Below are 22603 nucleotides of genomic sequence, written 5' to 3' on the forward strand. Positions count from 1 at the left end.
TTCAGAAAGAGTTAAGTGAGTGTGAACAGAACGAGCAGTACCGCGAGTTTTTTTATGTAGCATAAAAGCTAGCACTGGGTACGTTTACATGCAGGCAATAGTCTGATTGAAATATATAGGATTAGGAAGCAAGCACAGTACTTTGTTGATTTTGTTGAACAATATGAATTAAAACATCTTTTATTTCACGTTAAAAGTTAAACGTAGAAACAATGTCTATTTGCCTAACGCAGAGGTGTCCAAACTTTTCAGAAAGCTGGCCAGATTTGGTAAGCAGAAAATGTGTGAGGGGCGACTATTAAGCCTGACATACTTAGGACAGTCTTTAATAAATTCACCTTCCGTGAAAGGTTTGCAGAGTTTGCCGATCAGCGTCCCGACCTCGTAGCTCGCCTTTGTAGGAATTTCATTTGACTCGCAGGGTCTCGTGAAAAAGCGCTGCTGTGCCGTTAAAACAGCTTCCAGTTGCTTTGCCTTTTCAGTGTTCCTTTCCAGTTGGCTTTCTGTGGTCGGCATTCGTCTGGCAATGCGTCTTGATATTATAGTCTTTGAAAACAGCCACAGTCTCTTGGCAAATAAGGCAGACACAGCTGTTCCGGATTTTGGTGAAGAAATACACCAAATTCTACTTGTCCTGGAAGCAGCGGCCTTTCCTTTCTTGATTTACAGCCGCCACGTCGGAAATGGGGTTGGCTCACAGAAAGCTAAAGGCAAGTTGGCCAAGGGGCTATTGCCATCATCTGATGAAACGATGAATTTATTTTGTACAAATGTATTTCATATTGCAGTCAACATTACTGGCAGGCCACATAATTTTCATTTTAACAGAGGCAGCGGCCAGTAAAAATTTGATTATGGGCCGTAACTGGCCTCTTGGCTGGACATGCCTGGCCCAAAGGCACCACATGCATACGGGAAGAACTATTAGTCATTTAACTTCTAATAGATTCATTTGTATGGATACAAATATCTGTGTTCTGACCTTAGATAGACTATTACCGTATTTTCCACACTATTAGGCACATCGTATTATAAGGCACACCCCCCCAAAATAGTCTTTGGTCTAAAATTTCTCATACCTAAATTGAGACTACTGTGTAACCGTTGTGCAATGATTAATCACTTTATAGGTATCGCTGATTAAAGTCGTAAAATTTTGCAACAGGAATCAGACCCGAATAGCAGCAGTGAAGGTGCCGATACTTTGCAGTTGAACTACGAAAAGGCATTTGAGCTTATCTCGTCAGACTATTTATACTCATGGTGCCAGAAACACTGATTTGCATAGTGCATTCTGATAGTTTGAATAGTTTCTTCACTTCTTCACCTGTGTATCAATAACCTCTCCGTTTGATATACATACCTACGTAAAAAAGCTTGTATAGTATTTTGCTGATAGACTACCTGGTTTCTGTTTCTGTCTTTCACAATGTTATTGACGCACGGATGAAGAAGTCGAGAGACTGTTTAACCTATCAGAATGCACTATGCAAATCAATGTTTCTGGCACCATGAGTTCATGTAGTGTGATAATGAGATACTCGCTCTGATGTCTTTTTATATATAATCTGTACCACTGGTAGTCTGGTGGAAAAGTGTTGGCTACGAACTGGGTCCGAGTTCATTGCAATTTGGATCAGCGATGATTATTCTCAATCATTGCTTGCTCGATCATTGCTTTAATACTGAAGCGGGTCATAAAACCTTGTGTAGTACATGTATGACAACTGTTCATATTACTAATTTTATCCACCATATTCCGCAGTATATTAGGTGTACCGGGTCATAAGTCACTCTTTCACATTTCTGGCCAACTTGGGGTTCTTAGGTGCGCCTTATAGTCTGGAAAATCCGGTACCTGCGTTTTCACGTACCCACTGTTATTTTTTGGGGTGTCTCTGTGCGCATACGTCTCATCTCATCACAGTATGAATGCAACTGCTCTTCTCAGCTTCACAACATCAGCTTTTCATCTCTGTTCAATTTATTTGCATCTTCGCTGTTATGACTTTCGGTTGATCGAGGTCTGGAGCCACTCCCGTGGGATCGCCTCAGCCGCTGCTCCGAAAACCAGTTGGTGACTGTCATGGCAAGACGCAGGAATCCCAGACTGATGCAGTGCATCTCAGACGTGATGGGGATGTCGGAAAAGACGGCGCGATCTCTGCACATTAAGGCGGAGCTGCACTGAAAATCTTTGACCACGTTGAGGATCTCGAGACGTTCCGTCTGACGCATCATGCCTCGGATGTTCAGTAGGGTGGAGACATGCCTCTGCCTGTTGGAAGGAGACGGAGGTATACCTGTCAACGTTAATACATTCAATACTTTTTTCACCCTCCATCGTCATTTCTGTCCCAAAGAAGTAATCAGTGGTCAGTCTCAATGGCTACTGGCCCGTTGCACTTACGCCTGTGGTCATGAAGTGCTTCCAGAGGTTCTGATCCAGCACATAAAAGGTTCCTTACCTCCCACACTGGACCCTCATCAGTTGGCCATCGTCTGTTTCACAGACGACGCGATAAACACCACTATTCATGGTGTGCAGAGCCATTTAGAGAAATTTTCGGAGCTATGTCAGAATGCTTTTCCTGGACTTCAGCGCTGCATTCAACACCCTCGTCCCAATGAACCTGGTTGGGAGACCCTCCCGCCTGGGGCTCTCCTCCCACCTGGGGCTCTCCTCCCACCTGGGGCTCTCCTCCCCCCTGGGGCTCTCCTCCCACCTGGGGCTCTCCTCCTCAGTCTGCAGCTGGATTATGGACTTTCTCTTCAACTGCCCACAGGCTGGAAAACTCAGCCACCATGTCTCTTCCGGCCTGACGCTGAACACCGGATCCCCCTAAGGATGTGTGCTGAGCCACCACGTATACCTGGGCCTGTTCACCAGCCCACCCCAAGAACACGATTGTGAAGTTCACTGACAAATATCACCTTGGTGGGACTCGTTTCTGATTAGGTTGACATGGCATACAGGAAGGAGGTGGATACGCTAATGATGCGGTGTTTGAACAATAAACTAATAGTCAACACCACAAAATCCAAAGAAGTTATGCTCGACTTCAGGAGGGCAAGCACAAAGCCAGCTCCACTCATCATCAATGGAGCTGTATGGATAAAGCTGCTCCTTCAAACACCTCTTTAACCTGTTGCCCTCTGATGAGCGCTACCGGTCTCTCAAAACAAGGACAAACAGGATCAGAGATAGCTTACTTCCCAGGGCCATCACCACCCTAAATGTTATTGCACATAACTGAAAATGTATACCTGGTGACTTACTTTTGTTTTTATTTGTGCTGGTAAATGTTATTAAACTCCTTTCATTGCACTACAGTATTGTTATTATGCACTATTCTTCATTCATGGACATTGCACCATTATTAGAGCTTAGGCCAGTCTCCAAGCACTACGTTGTAATTTTCTTTTCTCTTCCTTCTATCCTCATCTTTATCTCCTCTTTTTTTCTATTTAAATTCTTTATAACATGTTTAATCTGGAGTGCCATGTCCAATCTTGTTGCATACAATATTTTCACAATGTTTATATCAATTATATACTACTTTTCAATACTACAATGTATGAGTATTTCCCATATTTGATACTTTTTTTGATCATATCAAATTGTGTACGCTACTTACTGTTAGTCAAAAATTAACATTGTAACTTAATATACAATAGAGAGAGCATGAGTTTTATCAATGATTTTAATTTAAGTTTTGAGGTTTGCAGTAAAGGTTTGCGTGAGATTTTAACCTTCAGGTTTTTATTGCCACTGATGTTGCTCTTGTGTGATTGACTGGAACAGGATTTTTTTCAAGTGTCCTAAAATATACACTTTGCACATTAATCTCCAATTGTGGGGTTATTTGTTTAAAATTCTAAAAAATCAGTTTGATTTTTCCCATATTTGGCCCTTATTATCACGATTTACATTAATTTTTGGCATATACTGTGATGTTTTAAAAGAAGTGGCATGCAGAGATCCTTCTTTACTTTTTTAAGGGGCCTCGTGTATTATTAAATTCCCCTTAGTGGTCAAAATAACATCATTCATCAAAAATAACAATATTGATTTGAACAATACGCTAAAGTACATTAGCTACTACATAAATATGCATTATTTTTATATATTTGTGGGTCAAGTGGTTAGCAAATTTGCCAAGCATGCGGAAGTTCCCAGTTCAAGATCAGGTGGAAATTTTTGTTTTATGCAGGAGAAAGATGGGCGCCACCAGGCTGTACTTGCCCAAGACACACCACAGGAAATTGTGCCCCTGCAGCCCTAGTGGTTAAGGGATACAAACATAACATAAGGCTCACCCAGAGGGGGCTGACATAACTGTGCTGTTTGGTCACTTAGAGTGGCTGTAATTTTTATTCTTCCTTGTGCTTTGTAGCACTAGTTTATGGCTGCACTCCACAATACAGCCACATCTAGATGTCAAATATTACCTGACGTCCTTCTAACGGAAAACAAAATTTAACCACTTGTGATATTGTTGAGACGTGGATTTAAAGCAAAGATAAATGTAGTTTAAATCACCCAGTCTCAATTAGAAATTTCTGCCTTTCATTTTCACTTATGTCACTATAAATGACTAAGCCTGATAAATTGATCATTATTCACTACAGTCTGTAGTTGTTTGTATTTTATTCAATAAAAACTTTTACAATTAAAACTAACAAGAAATCAATCTCTAAAATACCAAAGGGGATGTGTAGAATGAAGAAAAAAATCCAAGAAAAGATGTCTGGACCATCAATCTTTCCATTTGTGGCACCAGGCTGTCTCCTTGCAGGGTATCAGGAACAGGAAGTACACCACAGCAACTTCCTGTCTGCACTTTAGAGACATCTGCGTCATTTGCAACGCGGGCACAACCTTTGTCACATCAGTCTTCATCTGTGAATAAACATCTTCGGCACTTTGGGCTTCCTCCTAACCCTAGGCCACTTATGCACTCATTCATAAGAGAATAGCACATACCCAAAATAGTCATTGTAATGCATGATATGTTTTCATACTCCTTTCCTTGTTATGATCCATCATGACCAGAAAAAACAAACATTTGAGTTCATTTTCTCTTTCTGGTATTGTGCCAAAAACAACTGTGAACGTGTCACAGTAAGCATAAATAATGTCATGTTGAGGAAATAGTGTAGAGAATCTGTTATTATTATCGACGCATGCATGAACTTTAAAGGCGGGGTGCGTCATTTGAGGTGTCCTTCAAAAGTTGAAAGTAGAATATTTTATCTATTAACTATACAGTATGTTAAAAAAACAACCAAGTTCAAAGAGCCGTAATGCTTTTTTGCCCACCATGTCGATCTGCTTTTCTCTAACTCTTAGCAAAGCTGTTCAGGCCGTGGAACACATTAAGTAGGAGAAAAGGGGGTAAGGGCGCTTGCAGACCTTAAAGAGTTTTTTTAGTGAAGCATGAAATGGTGAAAGTAAGAAAAGATCTGTTTGAAGTAAAGTAATGTCTTCTGTATTGTAGTTTTCTTGTTGTGGGTTCCATGCTTCGTGGATTTTCATTGTGTACTGTGTTCTGCGTTGTGATTGGCGAAACAGAGGAAGATGCTTTCTATCCCCAACAAAGTTGTACCTCTCTACCCGCCATATGGAGCCACATGCGGGTCTTTGGCGCTCACTTGTAACTCCCTGGTGCATTTAAAAAATGTTTGATAATGAAAAAAATATATGGTTTCTGTAGGAAAGAACCGAAAGGAAAATGCAGTTTTCCATAACAGCCGCATAATGGCAGCAAAGTATCTTGTAAAGAAAAGTGACTCGGGTCTTTAATCTACATAGTTGTGTATAAAATAGCAAGATTATTTTTAAAATTATAATTTGACAGTACAATTTTTATTTGAAAAAAAAACATGTATAAAGTACAGCACTTTTATTTATTGAACAAATACTTGAGCAGTATATTGGGTTTGTTCTTGAGTAATAACTGAATTATTAAATAAATACTGAAATTAAATACAAAAATAAATAAAGGTGTCGACTTCACTGGTTTTGACTATCGCGGGACGTTTTTGGAGCGAGACCCCCGCGAAAAATAAAGGATTACTTTACGGTTTTAACCCCAACCCAAGCTTCAAAAAAGTTGAAAAAAAAGAGTTTATTCTAAGAAATGCACATACTTGCCTATGCAACATGAGGAGGTTGCAATAATGACACAAGCCAGACGGTGGCATCGGTGAGTAGAAAAGTTTCAAATTCCGTACAGCACCTTCAACTTATTTGTTAAACCCTTACCGAATGTCGGGAAATTCTTTGACCAACACAGCAACTTCCATCTGGATAGAAGGTCTGTCTTCAAGGAGGATGATGTCAGCTAGATGGCAGATGAGACTGTCCAACCAAGTTGAATCTGATTCCTGAAAATTGCAACATTCATTAGGCTATTTTTGTAAAAATACTCAAATACAAAATTTACAAGAGAACAAAAAAAATTATAAAGGATCCCTCTCACCCCGATCACTACCTCTTTGACCTGGTAGGCACCAAAGGTCAGTTGAAACAAGTCAAGTCAAGTCATGTTTATATGTGATGCCCTTAATCACAAAGAGTCTCAAAGGGCTGCACAGACTAGATAGATAGATAGATAGATAGATAGATAGATAGATAGATAGATAGATAGATAGATAGATAGATAGATACTTTATTCATCCCCAAAGGGAAATTCACTTTTCCAGCAGCATCCCTGAGCTGAGAACAATCGAAAATAACACGGGAGCTGCTGGAGTGGCTGCCATTCGTGACGGCGCCGGAGAAACGATTCAATTTGAATCATGTACAAACAAACAAACAATTGAATCATGTACAAGAAACGATTCAATTTGAATCATGTACAAACAAACAAACAATTGAATCATGTACAAACAAACAAACAAAATATTTATGTTTCAATGCCTGGAGTTTTAAAAACTTTCAAGGGACAGCGTGCCAGGAGATTTTTTTTAACTTATAAAAAGTGTGCCCATAGTTCAAAAGAGGTTCTGAATCTAATGAAATGACAGAAGATCTTAATAAATTTAGGGAATGCTTTTATTAAATAAAGAAAAATCATTAAATATGTCGAAAACAAAGATTATGGTTATTAGGGTAATCCAATAAATAGGTAGTGTTCAAATAGAAAAAGACAATTTAGTCCACATAATAATTCAAGCAACTACAGACTATTATGACATAATTCCCTGATCTAAAACCTACATGAGGGCAAGGAAACACTCAAAAACCTCAGCATGAGGTAATCCGCCTTTTAGGATGACCAGGCTGCAATGGATGCTGCATTAACAAACAATATAATTAAAAATACAAATAATTAAAGTATAATATGAAATTAAAAAATTAGAAATAAAATAAAAAGGAAAATAAAGAATTTTAAAAAAGGACTAATGCGCTCAGAGACAGTTTCTTCCCCAGGGCCATCACCTTCCTAAACAATTGAATGGAATAGTCTTTGTTATTGATAACAACGTAGTGAACATTCTTTGCAACAAGGTTAGACATGGCTCTTCAAGATAAACATAAAATAAAGACTCAAAAGAGGAAAAATAAGAGAAAAGAGTGTCAGGAAAATAGGTAAAAATATTCACAAAGCGGTACTTGTTGACTGGCTCAAGTTGTGATAATAATGCAACAAAAAGAAGGGCAATAACATTAAGCAGCAGCAAAAATTCACAAATAGGTTGATAAAGAAAATATGAGTACCCATTTTTGAGTGCAACTGTCAAGATATATATTCTTCAGTTTTGAGTGCTTGTTTAGGGTGGTGATGGTCCTGCACACAATACTGTGAAAATATATATTTTGCCAGTTGTATCGAAAAATAGGTAGTGTATATAAAAATGAGTATTCTATCTCATTTATTGACTTCTTTGGGTTTTTTTGGGTGTTCAATGTTATCGCTCTACTTTTCATTGAACTATAATTACTATAGAAATCATAGGTATGTCAAAGCACTTCCTTGTAAGGTTTTTTCTTCTAATTTCTCTCTTCTCTATTATTTGTTTATTTTGTATATTTTGGAGAGCCCTGTCTGATCAGAGCTCTGTAAATTATGTTCACTGCTATGTTATCAATAACAATAAATACAACTCTATTCTAATTTCTTCATGTATTTGTAAGTATACGTTTGGCTCAAAATCTTGTTTTTGTATGTATAATAAATTATACCTTTTGAAATGTGATGTCAAGCTATGCAGGTACCGTGATTTATTTTTTTGTATTGTGTAGTGCAACCGAAGAAGGAGTGCTAAAAAACACGAGGAATAATACAAACTGCGGAGACTCAAAGTAAATAAACCAAAAGATATTTCATATAATTTTTGCCATGAGTTTTATGAGTGTTTTGTTTTTCAAGTCCGAGTATTTGAAAAATCAGTCTTTATATGTTCAAGGTTCACGGTTCCCTTGATTACCACTACCGGGTGTGTTTTGAGCAAGTACAGCCCATCCCTCTCTAGGCCCTTTTTTTGCATAGATGTTTGTTTCCTGTGCTTCGACAAATGTATTTTTGCTTATGACTTAAATGCACACTGTCTCTTTAAAAGGGAATATTATTATTTGAAATAGTTTCGAGGTTGCTGGTCATTTAGTTTAAAAAGAAATGTTATAGTTTACCTCCTCTGCACAATCCTTTCATTCAATAAATTTGAGAAGTGGATCTTTTTCTCGATTTTGGTCGCGACTTTTAATTAGGGTGGGATGGTGCCTCCAGACCAGTTGAGAATCCTTTTGATCCAAAAGTGGAAAAGCGCCAAAGCAATAAAAGCATACACAGAAACAACAGATGTAATGCTTTTAAATGTCAGGTGCAAAACTAATTGAAATTCTTAGTGTTGAGATTATTTACAATCTTATTTTTTTTCTAAACTTCAATTGGTAGTGATCACCACCTACCGTTAAAAGCTAGGTTAGCCTCTCACAGAGAGAGTAACCAAACTTTTTCTGGCTACTGTTCTTTTCTCTAAGGACAGCAAAAGTCTATGATTTGAATTTTTCTAAAAATAACAATCACTTTTTCAAACCGTCACCCCAGTTGCCATTTTTCGTCGTCACTTGATTCTACTCTTCAGCGAAAAAGAGCATCAAGGCCATTCCGGCTTCACTTCAAAGTCTGGCAGCTAACAGGAACAGGAAGTTCCCTCCAAGCACAAGCAGCTTCCTGTTGTCAAAGCAAGTGACGGACACTTGTTGGACCTTGGGCACCAAAAGCGGGCAAATACCACATTGTCAGGCGTGGTTTACAACTCCTTCCCCCCTCCGGGTTTGTGCTAACGTAAGCCAGGATCATCCGTCTCCATCCCATTGACTGTGGCCATTTTTCTAAATCAACTCATGTATCAACACTGGTTTTTACTGCCCTAGGAAGTCTCCGCCAGCTTGGCTTTCGACCTGGCTGTTAATTCTGTTCTCTATACTGTTTGTACCGTATTTTCTGGACTATTAGGTGCAGCTTAGAACTGAATTTTGCCCAAAACTTGAAAGTGCGCCTTATAAACAGGTGAACCCTATACACTACAGAATACGGTAGATATGATTGGTAATGCATTCCTAATGATTAACAATTGATATCACTGACTAAAAATGCAAAACATTATATACAATAGGAATCAACCCGAGTAGTAGTGATAAGAAAAAACTAGTCCACCAGTGGTATAGGTAATGTACAATAAGGTATTAGAGCTTATCTTATTATCACACTATTTTTATGAGGAGAAAGCTCATCACCATGCATGCAGGAATTTACCTTAAGTCCAGGACACTGAGGCTATAGGCTAAGCAGAAAAAGGGAGACTGAGAGCTAGTGAGCATCAATGTCATAGTCCAGGATAAAACATAAAAAATCCAAGAGTGCAACAAATAAACTGCCCCAAATTATAACCTGCAAGTCAATGTCTATGGCAGCAAAAACATGATGAGAGTGTAGAGGAGATGGAGCAGACATCCTGGTACATTGCATGTACCACTGTCAAATAGAAGAGGTGACTGACATCAAGACATCGTACCAGTGGTTGGAAAAAGCAGAACTGAACGACAGCACAAAAGCTCTGATCATTGCAGCACAAGAACAGGCCATAAGCACAAGAGCCATGGAGGCCAGGATCTACCTGAGTAAATCAGATCCAAGATGCAGATTGTTCAAAGAAACAGTTCGGCGCAAAGTGACGTGGTGTAAGATCTTAGCTGGATCAAGCGTACATGGAGAGGCACAACAAAGTAGCGGGGATAGTATACAGGAACATCTGCAACCTGTATTGCATACAACCCAAATCCTGATGTGCCTTACCACAGAAGGTTCTCTGAGAACAACAGAGCCAGGACCTTGGGGGAATTAGCTTCCAGACTGAAAAGCATCTTCTGGCTAATTAACCGGACATAGTGGTGTTGGACAAAGAGCACAAGAGGGTGGTGATACTAGATCTGGGGATACCTGCTGCCATCAAGAAGAATAAACACGAGAATCTGAAGAAGCACCAAAGGTTTAAAGAGCTGAATGAACAGGTATGAAAGGTCAAGGCCACATAGGGACACTCGGAGCAGTAACCCCAAAACTAAAAGATTGGCTTAGACAGATTCCAGGAACAACATCTGAAGGCTCAGTCCAGAAGAGCACAGTTGTAGGAACAGTTAAAATACTGTACAGAACCCTTAAATTCTCAGGCCTCTGGTAGAGGAGCCATGCTCATATCTAAAATCTCTTGCATCTCGAACAAAATTGTCTGATCCCAAAAAACTGTAAACCAATCAATCCAATCCCAAACGCCCAAATTCATCCAGGTTGAACCTGAATTGTTACAAAAACATATCTTCCGGATCACTAAAACACATTCAATTAGTATTCAAACATAAAAATAGAGATATAAGATAATAAAGATGATTCTAAAATTACTTTAAAGCCCCGCCCTGAAAGAGTGGGGGAGTTGTTGCATACCCGCGAATTGCGAGCACGAGAGATGCGGCGCGATGGAGAAAACAAGCTGAGGCTTTTGGTCTCGTTCGGTCTCTAGTGGAAGCGTCTCTCAATTCTTGCAACTTGGATTTTCTATGTCGAGCAAGGTTTTCGTTCGATTTGTATATCAATTAGCTTGTATGTAGAGGGGCCACTGTATATGTATAATTAGTTATAAATACTTAAAAAAACTTTGCAAAACTTTAGCCACAATTTGGAAACCAAAATGAATTGTAAAGGAAATAAAAAACTGCGTGACTCAATAGTTTTGGGAGTTTTCTTTTGTTAGTAAGGCCCTAATATTATGTTCTATTCTGGTTTTCAAATTATACGTAACTATGAAGAAGAGACTTACCAAATCCCTAAAGAGCCCTTTGAGCTGTTTGGCTTCATCTTGTAAGCGAAAGGCCATTCTCTTTCTCATTTTGGAAGAGGTGCAAATGAGCCGTGCCCGCATGATAGCTCGGACATACTCCACCAGGACTCGACGGTGAACCTCACCCACCAGCGTCTAAAAGCCAGTTATGCAACCTCAACCTTGTCAGAAATCACAGCATCATATGTTTAAACTTACCTGATATGGTGGCGGGTCCATCCTTCGGAATTTTTTGAAATGTTGTTTTATACCAGCCTCAATGGCCTCAAATGTGTCCGTGTTGTTCAGCCATTTTCTCTTAATCATTTTGTCAAAAAACGGCTGGAAATAACAGCAGACCAAAAAGGGTTAGAATTGATATCTGTCATAGCTGTTTACTGGTTTGATCCTAAAAACCTGACGGACCAAATCTGCTCACCCTAATGTGCTCAAACAGCCTATCAGCCAACACCCTCACTGACTGGTTGATGATCCTGTCCAGGGAGGAGTTGGCTCTGGTTGCTGAATCCTCGCTTGCCTGTGGGTCACACTGCCTGCAGCGCTCCACAAATGATCTGAAGGAATCAACAACAATATCAAGAATGATAATCAAACAAACTTTAGAAATCCACTTCAAGGTTGTTTCACCTGAGAGGTGGGCAACAGTTCACTAGAGCGATGGTCCTGGAGACATATCCATCTCCACGATCGCCAAACTCTGCCTGGGTCTCATGAAACATCTCCACTTTTCTCTGGAAACTACACACAGATTTGAGAACCTGGGGGGAACTTAAGTCCAACTGAATCGATGATGGAAAATGCAAATTGTACCTGTAAAGAAAGTCAGCCAAACCAATAAGACTAAAGCGAGCAACTCTTGCTCCTAGGAACTGGTTCACAGATGTAGATTTGTCCAGATCTACTTTGAGCCTCTGAAATATACGTGTCATAGTTGCATCACATTCTTAAATGAAATTGACAAAATCAAATTACCTGAATGACTGAGCGTGCAAGGTGAGACTGATACTCCTCTATTTGCAGGGTGTTGGCCCATCGCCTCTCTTCTTCATCCAGAACCTGAATTAGCTCTTTAGTCACCTTGTCCTAGACGTAAAAGAATAAAAATATTTTGGTACGTCTTCTAAGGGGTTCAAAAATGAAACCATTTTGCTTACTTTGACAATACTGAGGCACTCCTTTTCCAACTGATCCACTGTGTCTTGGGGCAGAAGCGGTTCCAAGGAAGCATAGTTGATTGGTGTTGTAGTACCAATGGTTCCCAAAACATCACTTTAAAAAGAGTCATGTTTTATGAGTGATTGTCAGTGTTGGAAGTAATACAATGCAAAGGAAGGCGTTCCTGGAACGCAATTACTTTTCTTGTTACGAGTACTCTCACAACTTATTGATAAAATTTTGAAACTAAACTATCGTTACTCTGCTATTTTCTAAAAGCAAACGAGGATTATAATGTCTTCTAACTATTTACGATTCTTCCTTTTCTCATGAAGCTACGTGAAGCTCTCAGTCTGTCAGCAACAAACACAAAACTCAAACTAACAGGAAAAGGGTGGGCATGTTTATATCTATTTAGAAAGTACAACTAAATACAGTCACAGTTGCGCCGACTTAAGCACAGAGTACAAACAGTAAATGGTCAGCATTTTTATATTGCTTTTCAAGTCGCTAAAGACCTCCAAAAGCACTTTACGATGTGTTTTATACTTACCTATTCACACACACCGATAGCCAGAAGCAGCCATGCAAGGCGCCTACCTGCCTATCGGGGGCATTAGGGGTGACTTGCCCTAGGAGACTTCCACATTTAACTCCGCGGAGTCGGTAATCGAACTTGTGACCTCTTAGTCCCAAGAAGAGCACTATACCGCCTGGGCTTCAGTACAAGAACACTGAATTTCTCCCTTTTGATATCCTCCCGTATATGCTCAAATCTAAACTGTATTTACCACTATAAAATATAATCCTGAAGTCCGGGGACGTTTTATATGCACATATGTCACCAGTAGCGAATGGTAGGCAGCACATGGGGAGGGGTCGTGGTTTAACATGCAAATCAATGGGGAAAAATTAAAACATTCCAGATTTTTTTTTTATTTGTATAATTGTTTTTGCATCATACCATGCCTAGGGAAAAAAAAGAAAATGTCTCAGAAATAACCTAAAAATGAAGGAAATCCCTGGGTGGTTTGAAGAAAAATGGATATGGAGTGTCTCGGCTTTGTTAGTTAGCCAGCTCTCAAGATTGCACAAACCAAGAAATTTGAAGGGATAACTTCTTCCATAGGTTGCTGCACACATTTCATTCTATTTGTTTTATTATGTGACTATTTTTAAGCAGATTTAGGTGGTCAGGCTTCGATGAGAGTGCATGCGGTACTTACTGAAGTTACTTTCAGAGTAACGTGCTACTTTTGGGTGTCGGTAATCTGGGGTCAACGTAATTACTTTTTAAATAATGTAATTAGTAACTATAACTAATTACTTTTTGACAGTAACACACCCATCGCTGGTGATAAATTACAGGGGATAAGAAATGATGGACATATCTACCGGTTATAGATGTTGTAGAACCAGTCAAGCAGTGAGTAGACATCCGTAATCTGCAGTGGGCTACGGGTAAGGGTTCTGAGACGTTTAGCCACAGCTTGATGGTAACTTTCCACGTACACCTGGAATGCAGAAAACTCCTCGGGGTAAATGGACACGGCGTTCCTCCGGGCTGCGTCCAGGTCATCCACCATGCGACTCCTCAGGCGCTCCAGGTATGTCCCCAACTGGCCTGCCTGAGTGTCCATTTGGTTTGGCAGGCTCCAATCAGCAGCTTCCGCCACCGCCTCCCTCCACTTCATTTTCATCCTGCGTGGACGGTGGCTTTGTTGGTTCTGAGGAGCCAAGTCCACATCCTGCTCTGGCTTATTCCCTTCTCTGAGAGCCCAGGTCACGTCTGCATGCTCCTCTTGTTGTATAACCAGTACCACAAGCCCAAGGTTAGGCCCAGCGCTGGGCTGACGAAGAGACTCGCGCACAACATCCCACATCTCCTTCATCAAAGCCTCGTAGAGAAGCTCCACGTCTTTCTCTTTCCGGCGGCCGGAATCCAGAGTTGCGCTGGAGCTGAGTGATTCATCCAAGGATGAACATGAAAGGGGAATCATGCCCAGAGGACGGCAGGGACTAGGAATAGGACTAATGACGCTGGCTGGAGTTGGCAGAAGAGACAAAAGCTCACACTCTCGCTCCAGTTCTTGAATATGTGTGTCAGCAAGGAGTAAATCTCGATGGTTGACTAACTGGAGAATCTCCAATACTGTTGAGAGTATAGATCCAATTACTTTCAGGTTTGGAGTAGATAAGCAAATAAGGATGTAGCGGTCAATTTACACTAACATCTACTTGAGAAACGCATTCAAACCAGTTGTCCGTGTCCCTTTCTGCACCAAAAAACAGTTCAATGTCTGATAAAATTCTTGCGCCCGAGCCCAATAATAACATTAAAACTAATAACAATGATAAGAATCATATTAATAAAGTGACTGTAAAAATATGAGACCACTTGGGAACAAGATGGCATAGAAAAAGCATTTGATTTTATCTCAGCATCTCACTATTTTTACTCGCTGTTTACCACATTGTACAACGTTGTTTTTCCTGAATTAATTCCCATAATGCTCCATTACAACATTGTACATAGTGGCACTGTGAGTAAAAATATTGTGACGATTAGATAATATCTAATGCATTTTTATATGACCTCTACAAACTTAATTGTCTGGTGGTTGGAATTCAGCTCTCTGAACACAGCAATCCGGGATCAGTTGCCGTTGCATCCAATGCTTAACAAATGTAGCCTGTGGTATTTTCCAGCTGATTATTGCTCGAACACAGAAATAAACTACTGTAAAACCTTGTCTATAATGTAAGTTTTATTAATGCGTGCATACATGAATACATTTCTGTGCAGCTCGGTACCAAATGACCCATGGTCCAGTAACGGTCCACGGTCCCGTGGTTGCTGACCACTGATGTGAACCACAAAAATCTTGATAAGTAGGTCAAAAGTAAGTCTGGACTATGTTTGACTCTAGACCTTTTACTGCCTTAATTAAATTAACAATGATAAACATACACCTGGCTGACCATAGAGCAGTGGTGGGTAAACTACGACCCATGGGCCACATGCGGCCCAGCAGGCTTTTTAATCCGGCCTGCCAAACAAAAATGGTCAAAGTATAAAAAAGTAAATAAGATAGGAAATATTGCATTGTCCCAGAGTGTGTGAACTCCAAAAATACTACTACAGAAAAACTACAAAAATACTGCAAAATTGCAACACCAAAACGGTAAGGCTGGCTGCTTACTGCGTGTTTTTGGTCGGACAGTCTCGCGTTTTTCAGCTGAGGCTGCAGCAAGCTTTTGTTAGCCCTTATTATCTTTCATTGTGTTATTTTTTCTAGTTAAACCCTTTTGGCAGCTTGTTTTTTCTTGTACTGTAACTCCGTCCACCTGTGACATAACTTCTAGGCATTTTCTGCAAAAGCTACCAAAAACTTAGCTTAAAACACTCCTAACCTCTCGGACTATTGAACACTTGAACCAATATGGCAACTGGCTTGCTAGCGTGTCTTCAGAATGCATTATCTCGGAAACTTAAATGAGATTTCATGCAAAAACCATGTACTATTTCCTCACATTTTGCATGTTAAGAATTCGGGATTATGTCATTGCCTAGAAGCGTGCTACCTGAGAGAGGCTCTCTAGTTTTGACCACTAGTTCCTCTTCTTCCGTTTCCTCATCACTCTCTTCCTCTGAGGCTTTGTCGGACATAGATTCCCTCTGCAGTTTGCCAAAGCTCATCAACCTGAGGTAGGAGGGCCGCCTAGAAGCCTCTACTTCGCGGTCTGCACTCAGATCCCCACAGGGCAGGCTCTCTCTGCGCTCTTCCTTGCGACGGCCAGTAATGCTGCACAGGACAACAAAGAACATATTTATATTTAGCTGAAAAGTGAAGCAGATTTCAAACAAAAAAACAAAAAATATTTTCTATTTATCAAAGGTTAACACTGTTAACAACGTTTGTAGTTTAGCAACAAAATCAGCATGCTTATTTTGCTTTTGGGGGCACATAAAATGAGGTGTGCTGCGCCTTAAGGATTTGAGTTTTACAGAAAAAAAGATTACCGGTACAATACATTTTGGCTATTGTTAACGTTTTAGGCATATGCACCTCATAACGGCTTGAGTATGGGAAATGGTTTAAGGTTTTTAAATGTACAGCGAGTATGCAAAATTCTTCATTAGGTGGGGCTAGAGCCTCTGGCAGTTTTATGTTTAATTAATTATTAAAAAGTGTACTGTGTTCAATAAAACGTGAAAGGGTTTTTTTGTATAAATTACCCTGTTTTTTACATTTCCACAAAAAGGAAAGACAACAACGAAAATAGAAAGGAAAAAAATAAAGAAAGCAACTCAAAACAAAAAACAATAAAAAAGGAAAAGAAAATGGGGGAGAAAAGAAAGAATAAAGATAGGTTTTTGTCATGTTGAGGGTACCTGTAGCAGCAAGATGTCAGACAATCATGTCGGCTCCCTCTAGGTGAGCCTCATGAAATGTAAAATGAATGCAAATGTTTCGACCTATAAGCATTGAGTAAATAGTTTATAACACTTCATGTATTTTTGGGTTATTATTCAAAATGCCAATCAATACGTTTATTTTTGTTTTTGTTTGATAAATTAGATTATTCCACTAGGAGGAGCTAAAAATACACAATGTACTTTTAATACTTTTATAAGTGACAATGTGCCCAAGAACCCCCCCAAAAAATGTCTGTACACACCACTGTACAGTAATAAATCTTAAGAGTAATTATCGTAGTTTTTGGACTATTAGGCGCACTGGATTATAGATATATATTTTTTATATATATATACACTAGTCTATATGACACATGGAATTAAGACCACATTGAGGGCTACAGAATGTATTTTTTAATATATTATTTTATATATTATTGCAACGATTGATTAGTCATTACATTTTGCTGACCGAATTCCAAAGAATTGAATACAACGGGAATTGAACCTGGGTCGCGCAGTGAGAGTACCAAATCCGCTAAACCAGTAGAGATGAAAATCACAGACAAAAAGACATTACATTTTATCTTATTATCAAACTACTTTTACTTACAGTGCCAGAAACAAATGTTGGAGAATAGAGAAAACAAAGTAATCCTGAAAGATTTAATTAAACGCAAAAAAAGCATGAAGAGGGGAACAACCTTTTGGTGTATTTGATAATGAATTTCAACTTTGTGTTTATTTATATTGTTCAGGTCAAATTTCTGTTTTCTTAGTTATCTAACATTCGTTTCTGGCACTGTGAGTATGAAATATTATCCCTTTTCTCATGTCATCTGTATCAATGGTACTCTCATGGTTAAGTGTCGCCGCTCTCACTGCCGTTACATTGGTTTGATTCCCGTTGCAAACAATGTTTGGGATATTTTTTTTGATTAATCATTGCACGATTATGGCATGTACCGTAAACTCTTGTGTAGTATCGCATACAAATACTGCATGCATTTCTGATCTTATCCACCGTATTTTGCCGTAGATAAGGCATGCTCTCAAATGTATGGCCAATTTGGGGGTTTGAGGTGCGCCTTGTAGTCCAGAAAATACGGTACAATTAGCCATCCTCACCGGAAGAGAGTCATTATTCCTTCTGAGCTTCTGCGCAGTCCTTTTCTTTTCCCCTTCTCCGATGGGAGCGTGTTTGAGTCTCCAGGGCTATAATGAGGCGAATTATTCCCCCACATGCTGCGCCCGGATTTACGAAGCCCCTTTCCCAATTTTCCGAGAGTTTTCAGTGGGGACACGCCACAAATTCGCTCCAAGGTGCCCCTCTGAGGCTTTCCCTTCAGATTTCCCGTCCCGTGTTTTTCGACGTTTAGCTCATTTTCCTCGTCTTGCTCGTCTCGGGAAGACCTGATCTGGAGGCTAGAATTGAGCTCCCCCATAATGAGGCCCCTGTCGTTCCTCTCGTCTTCACCCAGGTCCACATCCTCAAAAGGGTTGAGGTTTTTCTTCAGATCCTTTAAATCGTGCAATTCCTTTAAATCGTTAAGATCGTTCAATTCATTGAGGTCCAAATCGAGTCTGGGTAGAATAAGTTCGCCGTTGACTCTGGGGAACTCATGGCAGCTCTTCGACCTACCTGGGAGCTTCTTTAAAATTGGCATGGTTGTACTTGAGAATCCAACTGTTGAACAACAAGGAAAACAAGTTTTAGCATAGGAATAGTTTTTAGGGTTCGTAGTGTTTTAAATCTTTAAAAATGCTTGAACTTCATGTTATGTTTTCAGGGGTTGAAAAGTGCTTGAATTATAGTTGAAGTGCTTGTAAATATTTGAAATTGTTGCCATGTTTCTCAACAAGTATGCTTAAAATGACGCTGGAACTGCTCTCTGGAGACTTTGCCCTGCCATTGTGTTTCTTCTTCCCGCGTGATTAACTGCAGCTGGTATTAGTTTGTAGGGCATTGTCCTAGCCACTGAAAAGACCCACATCCCTTCAGCCAAAGCACACCTTGTATGCCATTAATTTGATAGTCTGCCCCCCGCCATGTGGCCCCTGAGCTAAAATGAGTTTGACACCTCTGTATGAAATAACACTTTTCTGAACTGTATAAGGAAAACCTTTCCAAAAAAATCACTAATACACAAAAACAAACCACAGCACTCTGAGTTGATTGAAAAATATGGTTAATCTCATGCAAAAACGTTATTACTAATAATAATTGGTTTTTCGAGAAAAGAGATAAAAATGGTTCAATTTTGAAAACAAGAGTGGCACCTAAGTCACACCAATTAATTAGTATTGATCCAACATGACGGGTTTTTCAGAACAATTGCTGATTCACGAATTATTAATCAAAAACATTTTTTGGTGAGATAGCAAGCAGCCTTGCTGTTTACAGCCTTCTTATGTGATAATGGCCTTACCAACATCTGATGTATTTGTAGTGCTATGAAAAGGTATCTGCCCCCTTTCTCAATTCTGTGTTTTTTGCATTTATCGCTCACAAAAAGTTCCGCTCAATCCAAATTTACCATCACTCAGAGACAACCCAAGAAAATAGAAAATGCTGTTTTTAAAGGTTGATTGCATTTATTAAAAATATAGGCCTTTCTGGTTGTACGATAAAATGTAATTGCCCTACATTGTTAACTCACAGAGTAACTGTGACTAACAACAGTCTTGGAAAAAACTTAGACAAAGTGAAGTAGGCAACACAATCTCAAGAACACAATGACCATGGCACGATTCAAAGAAATTACAGAAGAAATTAGACAAAAAAGTTATTGAAATCCACCAGTTGGGAAAAGGTCACAAGTATATTTCCAAGGCTGTAGGGCTTGTAAGGGTAAAGTGAACCACTGTCAGAGCCATTATTAACGCATGGAGAAATCTGGGAACAGTGGCAAACCTTCCCAGGAGTGGTCGACCAACCAAGATTACTGCAAGAGTGTAATGACAGCTCGTACACGAGGTTACAAAAGAACCTCGAAAAACATCCAAGGAACTGCATGCCTTGCTAGCCTCAGTTAAGTGTTCATGACCCGACTAAAAGATATACACTGGCCTAAATTGGCATCCATTGAAGAGTTCCCAGGCCAAAACCACTGGTGTCACAAAATAACACAACACTTTGAGATACATTCTGTGGACTGATGAGTCAAAAACTAAACATTTTGGAAGGTGTGCAGCCCGTTTGACCTGGCATAAAAATGGCGCAGCATTTGACAAAAAAAACATGATGCCAACAGTAATGAATGGTGGTGGCAGTGTGATGGTCTGGGGCTGCTTTGGTGCCTCCAGAACAGGTTGACTGAAGCATGAATTCTGGTGTTTACCAGAAGATTCTTAAGGAGAACGGCCATCAGTCCGTTCCCTCAAACTCAAGCGCTCTTGGATCATGCGGCAGGACAACGATCAAAATAAAATAAAGGTTCTGAAGTAGCCAAGACAAAGTCCGGATTTAAATCCAATTGAGATGTTGTGGTGTGACCTTCATCGGGCGGTTTATGCTAGAAAACCCTTCAATATGGCAGATTTGAAACAGTTTTGCAGAGAAGAGTGGGCCAAAATTCCTCCAAAGCATTGTGAAAGACTTATTACCATTAATCATAACGTTTGATTTCTGTTATCAGTGCCAAAGGTGCCCCAACTCACTATCGGGTTTCGGGGGCAACTACTTTTTCACATGGGGCCAGACAGCTTTTGATTTTTTTGTGCCTTAATAAATGGAATCAACATTTCAAAACAGAATTTTGTATTTCTTTAGGTTGGTTCTGTGAAATTTTAAAATTGGTTTGATGACCTGAAACCTTTGTAAGTGATAAATATGCACAAAACACAGACATCAGGAAGGGGCCAAGTACTTTTTCAACGACACTGTAGGAAACATTAACGAAAGAATTCCGGACTTAAATATGATATAGTGTAACGGTCATACTCTAAGGCCATTATCGCATATTAAATACGTAAGTGGTTAAAGCCTTAATAGCATGCCGAAAGTTAAATTATGGAATTAAATAGTAGGAATTATTCCAGTATCAAAAAGTAAATATAAATATGAATCACGGTCTGACTACCTACCGTGCATGAGACAAAAAAAAAAATCCAGTTGCGCCTTTTATGCATGAGGTTAACGATATCAAGAATGAGACTGAAGCCCTCCTACCTGATTTGATATCCTCGCAGTGTTTCAGTAGCGTGTCATGGTGGAGTGTGCAGTCTTTGTTGTGCATGTGTGAGTGATGAGTGCGAGAGTGTGTCTGAAAGTACGCATGGACTCAAGAGAGCAATGCGATGGCTTTCCTGGCAAGCTCTATTGTGGTGGAAGGTGATATGTTTTCCTGAGGAAAGGCCTGTCCTGTGGCTTCCACCCCTCCTACACCGGCAGAAACCTTCAGCACACACTCCCATACCACACCCTCTAAGAACCCCAGGGAACCTTCTCCTTACCTTTACTACCGTAAATTACCGACTACATCAGGGATCTTGAATTCGTTTCAGCTCGGGGATTTGATAGCACCAGAGGATATTAACCCTTCAAGCATATTCCTTCGAGCGGCAGAATTCGGAAGGATGACCTTGGGTTCAAATTCCATTCGTGCCTCAGCAATTTTGGGTGCTTTACTATAAAAAGTAATTAGCTACAGCTAATAGTTGATTCATTTGACTGATTCAAATACCCCCCAGATTACTATCACCCCAAAGTAGCGCGTCACTCTGAAAGCAACTATATAGTTATATACTCGCATAAAGGACGACCACCTAAAACTGCTGTGAAATAGCCACATCATAAAAGTAATAGAATGAAATGTGTACACCAACCTGTGGAAGCAGTAAACCCTTTGTATTTCTTGTCTTGGTCAATCTTGAGAGCTTGGAAATTTTTTTTTTAGCTGAGACACTCCACATCCATTTTGACTATGGGTTTCAAACTAATTGAAGATTTCCATCTCCATTTCCGGGTACGTCCAAGATGTTTTCTTTTTTTTCTCCAGGTATGATGTATCGCAAAAAATAATTTTACAAAAGAAGGCCAAAATTCATGCCGGCACGCGGCTGGGTGGTGTAGCGTTCAAGTCCAGCTACCACTGCCTCCCTGTGTGGGGTTTGCATGTTCTCCCCATTTCTGTGTGGGTTTCCTCCCACATTCCCAAAGCCATCCATTTCAGGTTAATTGGCCAGTCCAAATTGTCCCTAGGTGTGAATGAGCGATTGAGTTGTATGTCTCTGTGTGCCCTGCGACTGGCTGGCAACCAGTTGAGGGTGTCTCCTGCCCACTTCCCGTAGCTAGCTGAGATCTGCTCCAGGACCCCCGCGACCCTACTGAGGATAAGCGGTGCAGATAAGGGATAGATGGAAGACCAAAATTCAGCACACTTTTAACGTAAATTCTGCACTCAGGTTTACCGATTCTTTGAGGTTCCTGTATAAGCCAGTCATTCCAGGAACACATTCCCCTCAGCAGCAGCGTAGTCTTCTTAAGTGGAAAAAAATAAGATCAGAGTCAAAATGATGATTAAAACTCCGATTTTGTGTAATAAAAGGACTGTTGATGTTAATGTGTTTGTCTTTGTGAATTAATTAAGTCATATTAGTCAAAAGTCTCAAAGGGCACTTGTATGAAAAAGGTGAGATGCGACATTTCAAAACTCAAGGCTGCAATCATGACTAAGCCAA

General features: G+C 39.9%; 1 protein-coding gene across 1 annotated transcript; it reads right to left on the bottom strand.

Annotated features, from left to right (window-relative positions):
- Window positions 1–1340: 1340 nt before the first annotated feature.
- On the bottom strand, window positions 1341–21231 carry exoc3l2a (exocyst complex component 3-like 2a). The gene is made up of 13 exons (XM_088321038.1): window positions 21093–21231; window positions 18050–18608; window positions 16087–16307; window positions 13897–14653; window positions 12501–12615; window positions 12319–12429; window positions 12157–12257; window positions 11974–12084; window positions 11765–11900; window positions 11545–11667; window positions 11326–11481; window positions 6269–6390; window positions 1341–2278 (listed from the first exon to the last, which is right to left on the bottom strand). The coding sequence occupies exons 1-13, from the start codon at window positions 21157–21159 to the stop codon at window positions 1954–1956; spliced, it is 2904 nt and encodes a 967-aa protein (XP_088177164.1). The 5' UTR covers window positions 21160–21231; the 3' UTR covers window positions 1341–1953.
- Window positions 21232–22603: the final 1372 nt, after the last annotated feature.

This window comes from Urocampus carinirostris, chromosome 17, assembly GCF_059441175.1.
Source record: "Urocampus carinirostris isolate Australia breed hairy pipefish chromosome 17, RoL_Ucar_1.0, whole genome shotgun sequence".
NCBI lineage: Eukaryota > Metazoa > Chordata > Actinopteri > Syngnathiformes > Syngnathidae > Urocampus > Urocampus carinirostris.